The 18,319-nt window shown below is 40.4% G+C and overlaps 2 protein-coding genes across 4 annotated transcripts; both read right to left on the bottom strand.

Annotated features, from left to right (window-relative positions):
- Nucleotides 1-1,381: 1,381 nt before the first annotated feature.
- Nucleotides 1,382-9,466, bottom strand: LOC117785203. Its single transcript, XM_034623113.1, has 5 exons — nt 9,064-9,466; nt 8,610-8,999; nt 4,260-7,511; nt 3,318-3,565; nt 1,382-2,055 (listed from the first exon to the last, which is right to left on the bottom strand). The coding sequence occupies exons 1-5, from the start codon at nt 9,382-9,384 to the stop codon at nt 1,602-1,604; spliced, it is 4,665 nt and encodes a 1,554-aa protein (XP_034479004.1). The 5' UTR covers nt 9,385-9,466; the 3' UTR covers nt 1,382-1,601.
- Nucleotides 9,467-10,609: 1,143 nt separating this feature from the next.
- LOC117784167 (dosage compensation regulator) lies at nt 10,610-17,723 on the bottom strand. Of its 3 annotated transcripts, XM_034621825.1 has the most exons (5): nt 17,565-17,723; nt 16,968-17,493; nt 15,400-15,718; nt 14,276-14,966; nt 10,610-13,031 (listed from the first exon to the last, which is right to left on the bottom strand). In XM_034621825.1, exons 1-5 carry the CDS (start codon nt 17,638-17,640, stop codon nt 10,705-10,707), a joined length of 3,939 nt encoding a protein of 1,312 aa, XP_034477716.1. In that variant the 5' UTR covers nt 17,641-17,723; the 3' UTR covers nt 10,610-10,704. The 3 variants fall into 3 exon arrangements, with proteins under 3 accessions (XP_034477716.1, XP_034477717.1, XP_034477718.1); XM_034621826.1 differs by lacking the exons at nt 16,968-17,493; nt 17,565-17,723 and adding an exon at nt 15,788-15,918 and having other exon boundaries at nt 10,612-13,031; XM_034621827.1 differs by lacking the exons at nt 16,968-17,493; nt 17,565-17,723 and adding an exon at nt 15,797-15,833 and having other exon boundaries at nt 10,612-13,031; nt 15,400-15,740.
- Between the last annotated feature and the right edge of the window lie 596 nt (nt 17,724-18,319).

Here is an 18,319-nt window from a genome sequence, read left to right as displayed (position 1 = left end):
GCAAGCAGCTGCCACATTCAAGTCAACAGGAGTCGAAAAATTGGTTCACATGCATGCACACACACACACACACAGGCACACACATGTGCATAGACAACAACAAGCATGACATGGTAAATGGACAGTGTTCGTTGCATGTTCATGTATGTGTCAGGGTCTAAGGTCATTTTCAATTTGCATAAATCATGTATGTCCATGTGAGGATCCTGGCTGCTGGGCTGTGTGTCGTGTGTCGTGTGTGCCCTCTCAAATAAAGCCACAACAATTGCTTGATAAATAAAATGGCAAACTTATCCAGCAGCTGCTGGATATATATATATATTAAAAATATGTCAAATATGGTACGAGTACATATATATAGTACCTTTTTTTATATACAAAAAAGATATTGTATCTCAAGCATATCATAGAGCTCTGGGATATGTATTATGTATTTAACGTAAGTTCACATACGCTACGTATACGCAATGTTTTCCCATTCGGTTTGCCAATCAAATTTTTTGACAAACTACGAGCAAAAATTTTGTGCAAACTTTGCAGTCGAAAAGTCAACCGCATGCAATAGCAGTTGGTTGAGGGGAAGTGAGGTTTAGGCCCAGTTACCAGTTACCAGTTACCACGGTGCAAACATAGCACAAAGTTGATTTATAAGACTTTCATATGGCGTCGCTTGGAGTCGGTTTGTGTTGGTTATTTGGGGTTCGTCCGTCTGTTTTGATCATTTGTGAATCATGTCTAGCTGTTTTGACTTTGATTTATATGCTGTGCATATGCCCAACCACAAATCCAGTGGCCATTGTGCCCGACATGGCCGGAAACGAATATAGCATCGGTTAGTGTCCGACCAGGCCAACGACGACAAATGCCTCTAAAAATAATCGTGTAGAATTCTAAAATCCAAATGGCGCCAGCACCACAGCAACCCACTAAAACATCCATGCTGTAACCCAAATTATTTCATTTAACCGAAAATTGCATTGCACTCGAATTGAATGGTTTATACAGTAAGGGGAAGCGGATGTCGAGGTGGGTGGATTTTACAGAGTATTCTGGTTTTCTGGGCACGATTCGATTAATGCTCGGACGCCGCATTGTAAAATTTACATAAAACCGCTTAATTGGGTTGAAATTATTTTGTTTATACGCGAGTTGCTCGTAAACCGACTGAAAGTTTAAAACGACCGCGACTATTATAACAGCACAAAGTGTGCAATTGTGGTTATTAAAGGATGCATTTCAATATTGTTGTAAATGAATGTGAGATAATGTAAATATAAGTGCTAATTTGCATATTCATTACATACAGAGCATTTAACAATCTATCTTTAATCTTAGAGACTAAAAAGCTGCGGCATCAACTATCATTAATTCAATATACATATTATTCAAATTGGGCAAATTTAATTGATGATAAAAATCATTACAGTGGGTGTATAAATTCAATCTTATGCACTAACAGTTTTTATGTTTGTATTGTTTTTATTCTCTTACTGATAACAATTTCAATTAACGTGTTAAAATATTTCGTAAAACCTTTACAAAAATTTGATTACAGTGATGGTAGCGATAAAAAAAAGGAACTCATTACATATATATATTGGCTAACGTTGCCTTTGCATTACAATATTAAACTTGGCAATTGCCGCTTCCACATATTTCTCTTTATCGGCCAGGTCCGATTTGAATAACGTTTTCAAGTCCTGTAAATTGGGCATGCTTTGACAGTCGCGCACATTGAGTAGTCCCCGGAAGACGGCATCCCATGTCTGGCGATTGAAATAACGTGGAAATGCCTGCTTTGGCATCCAAATGCCTCCCGGCTGACGCTGTGCCACCTCCATATAACGACCAAAGAGCAGCACATGCATCACTCCAGCAAGACCAAACAAGTCCAATTGATAGGTCCAGCGGCGTTGAGTGCGCATCTCAATGCACTTGAAGGCATCGTCAGTGTAGACATAGTCGAATGTTTGCTTAGGCGGAAACAGTTTGGTGTCGATGGACACACCAAAGTCAATCAACTGCAAGCTGATCACCTTTGATTGTGGACTCAAGCTAGAAGCAAAGAAAAAATCACATTTTATATTGTGGCAAATACTATTACAGAATTCTTAAAAATAATATTAAAAATCTGGGAATAACACTGGAATCGTTAACCAAAACTAACAGTTTCTTTTTAGTGCCGGAACGGAAACCGTGTCAAGAACCAATTACCGAAACGTTTGTACCGGTACAGTTGTAGTAAAGTTGCTAGCTCAAAGTGTTGACCAACTTTCAACTGTCATAACTTGATGAAAACTGAACCGATTTTCAAGCGGAATGTAATTTTGATCATGATTTGGCCTCTAAATTCATTCTGCATTTAAATTTTTGTCATCTAGAAAATTTGATATTCTTTCGAATCTAAGCCATTTATCAGTTAATTTTCCATACATACCCCTTGACATTTTTTCAAAAAATTTGATCTCTCACAACTTCATCAAAAATTACCAGATTTTCAAGTGGAATGTAGTTTTGATCATGATTTGCCCTCTAAATTCATTCTGCATTCAAATTTTTATCATCTAGAAAATTTGATTTTTTTTCGACCCTAAGCCATCTATCATCCAATTTTCCATACATACCCCTTGTCATTTTTTCAAAAACTTTGATCTCTCATAACTTCATCAAAAATTATCCGATTTTCAAGCGGAATGTCATTTTAATCATAATTTGTACTCTAAATTCATTCTGTATTTAAATTTTGTTCATTTAGAAAAATTTATTATTTTCGACCAAGACTCGATTTCAATGCTAAGGGTCCCCCCTTTGAAATTTTGAAAATTCAAAATTCTAAATCTCAAGTTTTCACTTTTAATCAATTCCTTATATCGTAATTAGTATAAAACAACACTTTGAACTTGATTTTGAGACGTTTCCTTTTTTTGTAAAAAATCATGTCAAAATTAAGAAATATTTTGACTTGTAAAGTTGCTAGGTCAGAGGCTTGAGCAACTTTGAACTATCATAACTTGATCAAAACTGACCCGATTTTTAAGTGGAATGTCATTTTGATCATGATTTGGCCTCTTATTCTGTATTCAAATATTTTTAATTTCGTTAAAAAAATTATTTGCAAAATATTAAATATTTTACTCGAGTCACTCGTTGTTAAAGCACATTAAAGCATGGTAAATTAATGAAGCTATCAGAATATATTAATTAGATTGCTAGACTAATCTTTCTTAAATAAATATGATCTGACAAAGACATCATAACGAACTCATAGATACGATGATTTCAATGATACTTGTACTAAGAATAGAGCGATTACTTACGGTTTCATAAGCAAAAAGTTATCGGCTTTAATGTCGGCATGAATGATGCCCATGGCATGCAAATGATCGACAATGTCCAGCAACTGACAGCACAGATGCATCACAACATATTCATCCATATTTTTGTTCACATGCTTCTTGAACTTATTGCAAACGTTGATAAGGGAACCGTATTCAGAGAGCTCCGAGACATAAATACTGCTGTTATTACCCACAAGAGCATAGTCGATGCTCATGAAGGCGGGAATCTGTGAATAACAATTGTTTAAATGCAGTTTTAATCAGTTTGAAAAGGTTAAAGAATCCAGTTACTGCAAATAATAGTTAGGAACTAACAAAAATTTACAGCTTAAAAATTTGTATACAAAAATAATAAATATTATTTTAGATTTGTATTAAAAAAAATTAAAAAATAATATTTAAAAAATTTTTTTTTTATAAAAATTAAAAAAAAATTCATTGTCAATTTCTATTATAAGAATTGAAGAATAGAAATCCAGTGTAAATATTAATACCTTAAACATCTTTAAAATACGTTGTGTAAAGTCGTTAAATGTATCATATGAAAAGTAGTGAGTCACACATTATAAATATTTTTAGATTTTGGAAATACGCCACTTGGTTCAAAGGATATTTACTTTCAATTTTTATAATGGAAATTGACAAATAATCTTTATTTTTGACTTTTATAATAAAAATTGAAATAAATTATTATTTTTAATTTTTTATAATAAAAATCTAAAATAATATTTATTATTTAATTTGTTTATACAAATAAATTAATAATTATTTTTCGTATTTAAATTAAAAATTAAAATTAGTGATTATTTTTAACTTTTAAAATAAATCTTGAAATTAATAGTTATTTTTCAACTTTTTTATAAAAATCAGCAAATAATTGTTGTTTCAGAATTCTTATTTTAAATATTATAAATCACTTACCATTTCCTCATTGGCCAGACGAGAATGCACCTCCAGGCATATGTAATACTCCCAGTAGTTGGTGGGCTTCTCCTGTTTCAGGGCCACCTTTTTGCCCGAATTTTTGTGGACGCCGCTAAATACAGAGCCATAGGCACCTTTTCCAATTATCTTAAGTACATCAAACTTCTCGCCTTGAATCTCCAGCGTTGACTGCGGTAGCAAGCGTTTGACGTGTCCTTGCAACTGGCAAGTGGGCTGCTTCTCAATGTACAAGGAGAACTCAATGGAGTCCAGCAACGAGTTGATAATGTCCACATTAAAGGGATTCACATCTTTTTGGGCCAGTGTTTGGTTCAGCATGGAATCATCAATGCTGACCTTGCGATGCTCATAATTCTGCTTGGGTGGGGTACAAACAGAGGATTCTTGCCAGGAACTATGCGACATTTTTGGTGTCAATGGCGTGGTCTTGTAGTAAATGCTTCTATCATCATCCTCGGCCTTGTGGATAACAATTTGTGGTTGCTCTAACTTCATAACTTCCTTGGGTGACTCGCTTCTCTTAGATGCCTCCGGCAGCAATGTTGAATTCTTGATCATGCTCAAGTTGCTAGCAAACATTTCGGTGGCTGCATTCAACTCAAAGTAATCGCTGCCTGTGGAAGGCTCTGTTGATGCTCTATTCGCATCCTTTACCTTGTCCTGTGATTTGCTTAGAAATGTAAGTTTCATTGATGGCGAGGGATTGCCCAGCTTGGTGCAATCCTTCATAAAGGAAGCGGTCAAGTGAGCTGGTCCAATTGTCTCCAGCTTGTCGGCGCCTTTATCGCTTACCACTACAGTTGCAGGCAGAGGTGGTGGCATTGTATCATCCAGAAAGATTTCAAACTTTGACTTTGGACTCTGCGTTGCCACTGGTAATTGAAGTGGACAACTGCTCAGCTCTGTGCAATCCTTCATAAAGGAAGCCGTCAAATGGGCGGGTCCAATGGTCAGCTGTGGCTGTGTCTCCGGCAGCGTGCAGTCCAGCATTGGTGGCACTGCCGTTGCCGGCATACTCTCATCCAGAAATATTTCGAATTTCTTGGGAGCTGCTGGCGGCTGTGTCTCCGGCACAAACGATAGATCCGCCATAAAGGAATCGGTTAGTTTACTCATGCTGGTCGCCGGTTTGCTACTCGACTTGGTCGCTTTCACGTCGTAGTTCACATCATCGAACATATCCAGAGATTGATTCGTTTGTTTTGTTGATTTGCTAAACATCTCCGGAGTCTGTTGATTACACAAGCGCTTCGTAGTGCCCGCAAACATGGGTGAACCAAGTGACTTGGGCTTTGCTGGCGTTTTGGTAAACAAACTGTTTAGCTCCTCATCATCATCTGGCGGCAGCGGTGCCTGGAGCACCTTGGATGCATTTGGCGTGCGCTGATGCAACGAGATTTCCGGCAGTGCCAATGGCATCTTGGGCAATGTTTCGGTTCTATCCTCCTGATAGCAGGTCATCAATGGCCTGGTCACCGTTTCGGTTTTATCCTCCTGGAAACGCAACGATTTCATCAGCGGCACACTTGGCGCATTTGCTTCCCACAGCTGCAATCGCTCAAAGTTGCCAGCAGGCGGTTCTTCACCCAACACGGATAAATCTGTGACCATTTGACGTTGCAATCTTGTTGGTCCCGGTGTGTGCATCACCTGCTTTGTCGTTGCCGGTGTTGTTGAGTCACCAGCCTGCAGGGTATCCGCATCCACGGGCGAGGTTGTTGCCGAGATGAGTGTGGATTTAGTGTTGGCATGGTTGCCACCCGAACTGCCATGTGTGCCATGCTCCGATGTCTCCAGAATCGTGGAGAGCTGTTTGCGCAGCATTGGTGACACTGTCTGAGCACTGGGCAAGTTCTCCGCCTCATTGGACTCCGTCTCCGCTAGTGTTGGAGTCGGAGCTGGAGCTGGCGACTCCGCTGTCGTGTCCTTTAGCAAGGTGCCAAACTGACGAACTGGCGCCTGTTTCTGTAACGCCTTGGGAGTGCTCACAGCCTGTGATTTAATAAATATATTGAATGTTTGCGTGGAGCACGTTTCATCCGCATCAAAGAAGGCGCTGGGAGCTGTTCTACCAAATGCTGGCACTGGCAATGCCTCATCTTCGTGTATCTCAAATCTGGTCAATGGTGGTGCAGGCACCACAAAGCGATCCTCAACTGGAGGCGCTTTCCCGAGTGCAGTTCCTGTTGCAGTTGCAGTTGGAGCTGGAATTGAACTGACTGCCGCTGCTGATGTTGTTGGCTCTGTTGCAGGATCAACCCATATTTTAATGGCACTTGGTTCGGCTGCAGCCTGCTCCTCCTCCTTCTCCTCGTCCTCCTCCATCACATTGGACATATTGGGCATGACAGACTTTCTACTCGTGCCCGGCTGCATCGATGGAAAGAAACTCTTGCGTCGCGGCAACTTTTCCACCGGCATTAAGACCGTCTCCTCCATGTCCATCTCGCCATGCTTCTCGTTGCGCTTCTCACGCCACTTGGCGGCCAGTATCTCCTCCAGCTGATACTCTAGCTGCTCCTCATCATTGTAAATCTTGGCCATCAGTGTTTTCAGTGACTGCACCTCTGGCAGCTTGCGATAACCATCCATCTCATCACTTGGCTGTGGCTTGGCGACAGTGGCAAAATTGGGATAACGACGGACGCCATAAGCTGCTCCATTGCTCCACCATTCGTTGTTGCGCAGCACAAAGGGATGCTGATCCTGGCGACGTTTGAACCAGCCATAGGCCAGACACTCCTCCGGGGAGAACTCCATGTTGGGACGCGGATAGGTCATGCATTTGTTGTAGCACGGCAGCGCATTCTTGTCCGGCTCATCCTCAATGGTCACCGGCGTCACCCAAGGCTTTTGCGGCACACTCTTGGCCACAAAGTTGGCCGGATATTTAAACGGCTTATCGAAATGACGCTCGTAGTCTGTAATTGGCGGCAATTGTTTCTCATCCACATGAATTGGAAATGCCGGATCATGTGCAGCAGTTGCAGCAAAGATTTTGCCATGCTTGTGCGGCTTGCTCCAGGCAATTGGCTCCTTTAGATTCTCCTGCTGCCGTGCTGAATCAATAATGGAACGCAAACTGGACTTGACATCGCCGGAGGCTTCGGTTTCCCCGGCAATTGGTGGTGGCGGTGGTGGCATATTGACATCCGCATTCTCATCATTAAATACCTCCAGCTGGCGGTTTGCATTGCGACCCGCGCGACTTGTGCTCGGTCCATCGCTCTGGAAACAAACAGAATAGAATCAGCTTTTTATTATTATTATTATTAAATCCTGTGCCTATTAAAAATGGACAAGAAAGGGTATTATGTAACAGGCAGAAGAAGGCGTGGCAGACCCCCCCAAAGTATATATATTCTTGATCCGCATCAACAGCAGAGTCGATATAGCCATGTCCGTCTGTCTGTCTGTCCGTCTGTCTGTCCGTCTGTTTTAACGCGTCATTCTCATAAACCATAAAAGCTAGACACTTCAAACTTGGTATGTAGGTTCCTGGATACCGTACCCAGATCAAGTTTGATTTTATTTTTGGATATCATATAGCTGCCATAGTGAAAATAGGTCGAAAATGAAGTTTTTGTATGAAAAACTTCTTGGTTTTTTGAGATATCTTAACCAATCAGATACAATATACATATGAGCTGTTAATATACATCCTGACCAAATTTGGTTCAAATCGGATTACTACATCATATAGCTGCCATAGAGACGCTTAGTCGAAAATCAAGTTTTAGTATGAAAAAGTTTATTGATTTTTGAGATATCTTCACCAAACTGATAGAATATGCATTTAAGTTGGTCTTATACATCCTGATTAAATTCAGTTTAAATCGGTTCACTATATCATATAGCTGCCATAGGAACAATAAGTGGAAAATGAAGTTTCTGTATGAAAAACTTCGTGGTTTTTTGAGATATCTTAACCAACCTACCACAATATACATCTGAGCTGTTAATATACATCCTGAAAAAATTTGATTGAAATCGGACCACTATATCATATAGCTGCCATAGAGATGCTCAGTCAAAAATCAGGTATTAGTATGAAAAAGATTCGTGTTTTCTGAGAAATCTTAATCAAACTAATAGAATATGCATTTAAGTTGGTGTTATACATACTGACCAAATTCTGTTCAAATCGGACGACTATATCATACAGCTGCCATAGAAATGCTCAATCGAAAATCAGGTATTAGTATGAAAAAGATTCGTGTTTTCTGAGATATCTTAATCAAATTAATAGAATATGCATTTAAGCTGGTGTTATACATACTGACCAAATTTGGTGCACTTGTTGTGACCTTTAAGTGATGAACTCACCTGCACCACACCGGGCAGATTACTCTTGACCGCTGCTCCCGTTCGTATGCTGCCCACTGTGATGGTGTTCTGTCGCTTCTGGCCATGCAGCGAGCGCAGAGCAAGTCGTCGATCATTGAGTTCCTGGGTAACCGCTGTCGTCTCCTCCCCCTCCGTGTACATCATGCGCTGGGCAACCGTATAGCCGAAATGCTGATGTGCCTCCTTCAGCTCCTCCAGCGGCTGGGCACGACAATCGATGCCCAAGCGAAAGATTTCATTGGCTTTGCGCATATTGCCGCCCAGATCGTAGCTATATGCCCAGGCAATATAGAAATCGGCCAGCATTGTGCCGATGCCGCTGTTGTACATCTCCTGATAACACTCGATCTTGTCGCCCTGGTTGCCCATCTAGAAGCAGAATGTTTACACACATATATGTACATATATACATAAATATAATGTAACAACTTACGAATTTGATAAACAGCTTGATGAGACGCGGATCCTGTTTGTAGCGTTCATCCTGCTCGAAGCGTGCCAGACATTTGTGCATCACTTTCTGCAGGCCGGAGTTGCTGCCACCCGCCGGATAGCTCTGTTCGATCCAACAGATGTATGCATACCAGGGCTGCAGTGGATCGTCTCCACTGTAGTTCTTTATGTCCAATTCCAGCTGCTTTCGCTGTGCGCTCAACTCTTGTGTGGCATCTTGACATAGAGAAGCCTGCAGCAGGCTAACATTGCGTCCACTGGCTAATGGCTGTATGTTTTCCTTGGCATTGTCGAAATCCATTACAAACACACACTTTACACAATATTAAACAATTTAAACTTGATGCCAATTACTTTAAAAAGTGACAAAATGAAAACCGCGCGAACAGCAAGTGACGCTGTAATTGAATGGCGGCGCTGAAATTGCAAATGTATCGATAGAGCTCGATAACATGGAATAAAAAGGCGGGTATGCTGGCAAAAGAGTTCGATTTGTAGAGTTATCACCCCAAATAAATGCTTACTTTTTGTTAATAATTATTACTTAAATTAAAGCAAGTTCTTAAAGTAAGTGCCATAAAAGTGAAAAACACTACAAAAATTTATTAAAAGCTATTATTAATAAATAGCTTATCGCTGCTGTAGAACTATCTATTTTACTGCAGCCCTAGCCATTTAATAGCCCTCTTTTGAACATAACGGAATTTTACAGTCAGCTGCTTGCAACTTTGCAAACCCAAATAAATGCTTATTATTTGTTAATAAATATTACCTAAACAAAAGCAAGTTCTTAAAACAAAAGTGACATTAAATTGAGAAAAATAAAAGTTATTTCTAATAAATAGCTTATCGCTGCTGTAAAGCTATCGATTTTAATGCAGCCCTGGCAGTTCAGTAACCCTCTTTTGAACATAACGGCACATAACGCGGTCAGCTGCTTGCAAACTTTTTAAATTCGAATTAATTAATTGATGTCCTTTCGACAAATAAACATAAATGACTAAAGCAAAGAAATAAAATTAAAAAAATATGTTAAGTGCGGGATCAGCAGCGGATTCCGTTGAGACCATTCCCTTTCAATTTGAGGAAACCGACGTAGCAACCTCAATTCCAAATAAATTCAACAAAAGCTGTAGCTTTGATTTTGGTCAAATTATAATGCGAGAGCAACAGATAATTAAGGACTACGAGCGATTTAAACGTGTGACGGAACAACTGCACATAATGCTAATCGCCAACCGAGAGATTTTAAACAACCCCAAGAACCAAAGAGAAATCAAAGTGATCAAAGAGCTGGACAAGCGCTGGAATTGTGAAATTGGACGCATTTACACGCAGCGCATGATGGAACGCTATAATCCAGTGCTGACCAGGCAAGAGTTGCTGGCCAGCATCCAGCGCAGGCGTTGGTGCTACATCTGCTGCAATCAGGCTACAATTCTGGATGATGAGGGCACATTCTTCTGCAGCATTGAGTGTCAATTAAATTATTACGATTCCTGAAATATATGTTTATATAGTATATATATATGTAGAAAATACGAATCTAATCGTAGCATATTTATTTAATAATTAAGTGTACACTTATGTATGACAATAATAACGTATTTTTTAAAATTATTTAAAAGCGTCGTTGCTCAAAGCGATTGGAAAAACGTCCCCAGTTGCCTCCAGCTCCTCCGCCGCCACCAGGTCCGTAGTGGCTGTTGTTGCCATCCTCATCGCCAAAGCTGCTATTACCACCATCGTTAAAGCTGCTGTTGTTGCCTCCATTTCTGTAATTGCCTCCAAAACCGCCTGCGAATCCGCCTCCAGCAGCTCCTCCACGACCATAGCCGTTGCCTCCGCGATTCCCATAGCCTCCGCCTCCTCCAGCGCCGCCACCTTGATTGCCATAGCCTCCTCTGCCGCCTCCATCAGCATAGTTATTACCAAAACCGCCGCCTCTTCCGCCAAAACCGCCGCCGCCACCACCGCCCGCATCATAGCGAGCACGCTTTGGTGGTCCTCCTCCGCCGCCGCCTCCTCCTCTTCCTCCTTCAGCGTTGCCTTGGCGAGACATATGTGGCAGTATGCCAACATTACGCTGCAACTGATAATCACCCGCATTCTGCACGCAGAGATCTCTTATAACACGCACCAGCTTCTCATTGGGTTCATCCAGTTGCAGGACACTGCCAGGATTGTCACAGGCCAGCGTTATCAGATCCTCCAGAGCTGGCTTTAAAGCACCAATCTTAGCCGCATGCTCCGGATCCATATCGAAATTCAACCAGTTATCCACGCGCACAGTATTATTGGGACCCAGATCAATCTTACGGCAGCCAAAGATCATCACCTGCAGTGGCGACACCATGGACATTTGCTTGCAGGAGACGGCACGTGTGCGTATCTTCTCGCCAAAGACAAAGAATGGATATTGGAAGGATACGCCAAGATTGCTGCAATTCACCGATGTCTTGTGGATCAGAGCAGCCTTGGATTCGGTGGTCAGCACCTTGCGCTTCTCCTTGTGCACACAGATGTTCGGATAGAGGCCCAGACAGAGCAGAGCCAGTGAGATGTCGAGCATGGGATCATCCGAGTTGGCGTCCACCTTATATGGCAGCATGCACTCCTCCGGGAAGCCAGCCTGCTGCAGCAGATCGAGCAGCTGCATCTTGGCATCGTACATCACATTCATTGTGGACATTTGCAGACCCTTCCAGTCACAGAAGCGTGCCTCCTCCATGCTGCCGCGTGCCTTGGCGCTGTGCCACATCTGGGAGGCGACAATCATGGCCACATGATCCGAGCACTTGCGTCCACTGAGCGCCTTCTGATGATTGGCCAAACGGCGCTGTCCAATGTCCAGGGCAAACACCTCCGAGAAGGTGCTGGAGTAGGAGGCCATGCTGGCCACCAGATCAGCGCAACCAAACACCGCACCCAGCACCATCATCTTGCCCAGACGCGGCTCAATGGGCAGCCGTGCGAGCAGACGACCCAACGGCGTCAGGTTATCATTGCCGTCCAGGCAGCGCATCTCACGCAGCAGCACCTCCGCCTCGATGACCGCGTCCACGGGTGGTGGCTCCAGCGCCTTGGACAGAAAATGATGTATGGCTCCCAGACGCAACAGTTTCACGGTCAAAGCAATCTCGTGCAGCGGTGTGCGGAACATTTCCGGCGTCAGATTCTCCTCCAGCTGCTCGAAGCGTGCACGGGAGCAGAGCGTAAAACAGAATCCCGGACGCACACGACCCGCACGACCCTTGCGCTGCTCCAGATTGGTTTTACTGGCCCAGACGGTGGCATAGCTGGTCAAATTGTTGTGGGATGTGAAGAGCTTCATGCGCGCCTTGCAAATGTCCACGACAAACACAATGTCATCGATGGTAATCGAAGTCTCCGCAATGTTGGTGGACAATATGATCTTGGTAACGCCATCGGGCACGGGTTCAAACACTTTACGCTGATCGTCGCGTGGAATCTGCGAATGACAGGGCAAGATGCGATAGCTGGGATTGCCAAAGCTGGCAGAGCTTTGCAAGTACTTCATCAGGGCAAAGATCAGATTCCAGCCGGGCAAGAAGACCAAGATGGCACCGGGTATATTCTTGGATTTGATGTGCATCAACAGGGATTCGAGTAGCTCAAAGCTGACATCCGATTCGGATAACATGGCCATGGCAGTGCGAGTCTGCTCCGAATACTTCTCGCCACACACCTTGTTCAGATTCTGTTCACCCTCCTCCTTGGGATCATTGAGCAGCTGTTCCTCCTCATCATCCGCCTCCTTGCGCTTGCGACGTGACTCTGCCGTGGGCACAAACTGTGTCATCTGTATGATGTCCTCCAGGAAGAACTGCTGCACTGGAAAACCGCGTCCAGGCACCTCCAACACCGGACAACCGTTAAAGTAGTTGGAGAAGAGTGTTGTATCAATGGTAGCAGACATCAGAATTACTAAAAAAAAAAGAGCAGATATTTAAGGAATATTTAAGGATATTAGGACATCAGAATTCATAAAAAAAAGAAGAGATATTTAAGGAATATTTTAGGGTATTATCAATATTAGCAGATAAGATTACTAAAATTATTATTAAAAGAAAGCAGACATCAGAGTTACTAATGAAAGAAGAGATATTTAAAGAATATTTTAGGATATTATCAATATTAGCAGATACTAAAAAAAAAGAGCAGATATTTAAAGAATATTTTAGGATATTATTAAATGTAGCAGACATTAGAATTAGTAATAAAAAAAGGAGATATTTAAAGAATATTTTGGGGTATTATCAATGGTACAGATATCAAGATTACTACAAAAAAAAAGGGACAGATATTTGAAGAAGATTTTAGGATATTATTAAAAGAAAGCCGACATCAGAATGATTAAAAAAAAAGAGCAAATAATGATAAATCATAATGATAATATCATTCATTTTTAGTAACTTTAAAGGAGCGTGAAATATACCAATATTATTCTTTAAGCATCTATGCAATTTTACAATGATCTAAAAAAAATTATTATAAATAAAATAATAATAAATAATTATTATTTTTGAGCAAAAAAATAAACCTCATCAAATAATGATTATATTTTGAGTTTTATATAACTCATCAAATAATGATTATATCTTGATTTTTATTTTATTGATTATTTCGTGATTTTTCTTTTTTTGCTCAAGAATAGTAAGTATTTCTGTATTTTGACTTTCTATAAGGAATATGGACAAAATTTGTGTATATTCCTGGTCAAAATAACAATTTGACTTTTATTTTTGATCATAAAAATAAAACTCAAGAAATAATCAATATTTTGTGAGTTATACTTTTTTTTGCTTTAAAATGATGATTACTTTCGAGTTTTTTTTTTTAATAATCATTACTTTATGAGTAAAATAATATAAATCATATTTTACAGGAATATCTACAAAATTTGTCCATATTCGTTATAAAAAGTCAAAATATCAACTTGACTTTTATTTTTGATCATAAAATGATGATTATTTTATGAGCTTAATATTTTTTTTTGCTAAAAAATAATGATTATTTTGCGAGTCTTACTTCTTTGCTCAAAAGTAATCATAAGCAATATAAAAATCAAGAATAAGGATTATTTCTTGAGTCTTATAATAAAACTTGTAATGATTACAGTCCCGGAATTAAACAAAATTTATATATAAAAATATAGGAAGTTTACGCACTGTGCAATTCCGGATAAGTAGCGACCATGTCACGCAAGATGACCAATAGGAAGTCGCTGTTCACATCACGCTCGTGAATCTCGTCCACAATGATGTGGGAAATGCCACGAAGACCCGCCTCCAGTTTGCGCAACAACACGCCCACGGTGCAGAACAATATGGAGCCATATGGACGTGGAAACACGGACTCAAAGCGCACAGAGTAACCAACTGTTTCCCCTAGAGACTCGCAGCGTTCGCGGGCCACACGTTCCGCCACGGAGATGGCCGAAATGCGACGGGGTTGGGTGACATAGATGTTGGCATAGCCACCTTGTCCCGCTGAGATATAATCATCCAGAATGTACTGGGCAATCTGTGTGGTCTTGCCGCAGCCCGTATTGCCACGTATGATGACTACGGGATTCTCATTGATGGCAGTCATGATCTCGGAGCGCATTGCGGCAATTGGCAGCTTATCGCGAAATTCCAAAAACTGTCGATATTCGGCATCGTTCTGGCGACGATTCAGCAATTCACGCTCATAGTCCATGGACAGGCTATCGATGGATTTGGTGGCCAAGTCGCCCTCATCAATGTTGCAGGCATGCCAGGCATTCCAGTTGGGCTGTGGTGGTGCCCACGGTATGACAGCGGCGCTCTCCTGACGTCCATCTCCCTCCACCTGGACATCGGAGCGATTCGGATTAACCTGGACAGAATAAATAGATGGATGATCATTATAATAATAATTACATTACAATCGAGGCTGCAAACTGATTCTCAACCGGTTCATATGCCGAACCCTTGAAATTATTTACTTTGCGAACCAGAACCTTAACCAAACCGCTTTCTAAAATAAAAGGTTCGGTTCGAAAAAAAAAATTATGACATAAATTTTATGGTTTTCTAATATTAAGCAATTATTTAAGACTTTGGATTAAAAAATGTCATTTAAATCTTCAAATAAATTTAAATTATAATAAAAATTTTAATTCTTTAAAAAAAAAAGTAATTAGTTCAAAAAGTAGAGAAAAATGTATAAAACAAATATTTTTTTGTATAAAATTGAACCAAGGTTCGAACCCAAACAAAATTTTGGAGGTTTGCAGCCTTGATTACAATATAAACAATGCAATAATTACAATCAATGATATGGGTACTCCATCCTTTTCCATTTTAATGTTACTGGGATTAACCACTGGCAAATCCAATGCTTTAATGACCTCATCCAAGCTATTAATATGACGTTCCTCGATCTTAACCGCATACGGTTTCATGTTCTCATCCGATTTCTTCTTGAGGGTGCCACTGTATGCCTCTATGACCTTCAAATGGAACAACTGACGCACCAAGGATAAAGCACAAGATTTGCTAGCTGATTTCTTATTCGATCCCGTCTCACGGGCTGTCACCTTGCGCTTCAATGCCGGCACATAAATCGACAGCTCTGCCATGAAGCTCCTAAATATGGATATTCAAAGATTGATTCAATTGATTTATTAAATGTCTGCTGGGTTTTGTCAGACTTACCCTGACGATCAAAAGAGAAGACGGCTCAAAACTCAACCTGCTGTGCGCAACTGGTGCTCATTTTTATTTTTTGAATCGAATCGGATGCCAGGCTTTCAGAGCCACAAGGCGCACATGTGTTTAAGTAGTACGTTAATTCGAGTACGAATTTCTCCATCTTAAAGTCCGTAGGAGTAGGAATCTTCTCCGGTTCTAGGTGTGTGTCTGATTTTGTGGGATTTGTTGTGTGCCAAGTCGCTCTGAAAGCCAAGTCGTCCAACAGTTCTTTTTACAGTACAGTACACGCTCGATAAACCAAACGCTAGCTCAATGAAACCATAAACAATTAAGTTTCCGACTGCGAAATACCCATTCAAAATATATATTAATTAAATCTATGAATTTTCAACTGAAAAGATGTACAAATAGTTACATAAAATGATTGATTTGGTTTCTGTTTTTTAACAGGTAGAAAAATACTAAATGAAAAAAATAATGTAATTCATAAAAAATCGTTGACTTATAGAAATGTTATAATGCATTGGTCACTTCATTGGCATTGAAAATGATAATGCTAATGAAAATGAAGTTTCACTAGAGTGCAAAATTGTAGTGCTAGTGATTTAAAATTTCATTAGAATTTAAAATATTAGTGCTAATGCATGACAATTTATAATTGAAATAATAAAATTAAATTTCAGTAATATTAATAAAAAAATAAAAATTAATTTTAGTAGCATTCAAAAATTGAAATGTAATTAAGATTTTTGTTGACCCTATATTATATTCTAAGTAAATCAATAAAATTTTAAAATAATCATTATATTGTAATTTTTATAAAACCATTCATAATGATTACAGTCGCTGATATAAAAAAAAATATATCTGTATCTGATCTAATCTAATCAAAAGAGCTTTGCATTTGGTTGGTTCACCTTATCGAGTGTGTACTGTGAATGTGTATGTAACATTTGTGGGCATTTGCTTTGGTTTCCAAATGCTCCTCTCACAAATTACGAAATTGCGCACAGCAGGTCTATAAATTGTCCAAAACAACGAGCTGCGCTCCAGATTTAGGCTCGATAAACGCTAAATCCAGTGCGCAGCTTTCCATACGAAAAAAAAGCAAGCAAATGATGGAACTAAAGAAGATGATGCACCAGGCTGAAGATGCAGATGAGCATGCCTGGAGCAGACGTACCTGGCATGATCGGGACCGACGGGAGTGTATTTGTAATCATCGCGTATGTTATTCGATTGCTTGTAGATGTTCAAGCGATCCTTGGCATTCTCAATGGTCCAGTTGCCATGGATGGCGGCATTCATATCAATCGATTCCGCCTCATTCATGTCCTTCTGCTCCTGCACATGATCAATCAAGTTGAAGCGCTCGCGTCCACCTAACTGATGATTCAGTGGGCGGTAAGCCTCGCCCAGATCTTGGGGACCGGATGCACCGCCAAACACACGACGTTGCTGGACACCAGCAGCACCGCCAGCACCAGTAGCATAGTTACCAGCACGTCCGCCCGACGAGTCACCCTGTGGTGCAGTCGCATCCACGGGCACATCCTTGGGATTCAATTTGCCCTCACGCACCAAATAATTAACAAAGTCGCGTGATGCATTCTTCTCCGCATCCTTCTTGTTGGTGGAGTTACCCACCGCTACATAACTAAACGAATCAACGCGTACTTCACACAAAAAACGCTGACGATGTTTGGGTCCTAGGCATCAATAAATCAATAACATTAAATGTTAAAGCCGGCCAAAAATTAAAAATATTCTGCACACTTACCAGTTGGACGCACTTCGAACTTGGGTTCGGTCTGGTTCTTTGCACAATATGAAAATAAAAATGATTTTATATCCATTTTGTGCAAATTACAAATATTCTATTATTTTAGATTTTCAAGAATTTTAGGAATCACGACCACTTTTCGTCAACGCTCGCTGCAAAATATTTGACGGGCAAGGGGGCAGCTGTCAGGTAAACTTTTTAGCAGAGCACTGTAAGTGTTAACATTTCTCTGTAACGTAACATAATGTCAGCAGTGCTGGCTAACGTTTTGGCAATGCAAAACTTTTAAATTAATTTAGAGAATTTGTTAAAGTAAAAGTAGTTTAATGGAAGCTAGTTGCACCAGTCGTTATCTGGTTTCGAAGAAAAATCGCAGGCACAGCACGAAATTAAGTTTCACCATTTTCTGACGAGGGCTACAGACTGACGCTTCTATCAGTCAAAAATCTGACAGTTGCTCAACACTTAACTGTTAACAGTAACATCTGCTCACAACTGTTCAGACAATAGAAACCTAGGTTCACTGTTGCCAGCTGACTATTTTCAATGTTCGATTGCTAAAAAAATTTGAAAATTTATATTAGACGGAAATATGGTAATTTTTTATTTTTTTTATCGAAAATGAAAATGGCTAAAGCTAGTTATTAAATAGCTAAGTTGACAGCACTGGCTTTACACAGCATTGCCAGGTATCATGAGAAAATGCAACTCTGCTTCTGATCGAATTGCATGCCTGTTCGCTGACGAAAATT

The sequence above is a fragment of the Drosophila innubila genome (genome assembly GCF_004354385.1).
Source record: "Drosophila innubila isolate TH190305 chromosome 2R unlocalized genomic scaffold, UK_Dinn_1.0 1_C_2R, whole genome shotgun sequence".
Taxonomy (NCBI): domain Eukaryota; kingdom Metazoa; phylum Arthropoda; class Insecta; order Diptera; family Drosophilidae; genus Drosophila; species Drosophila innubila.
Note: the sequence above shows the minus strand (reverse complement) of the source record. Positions and strands in the feature narration are given on the sequence as shown.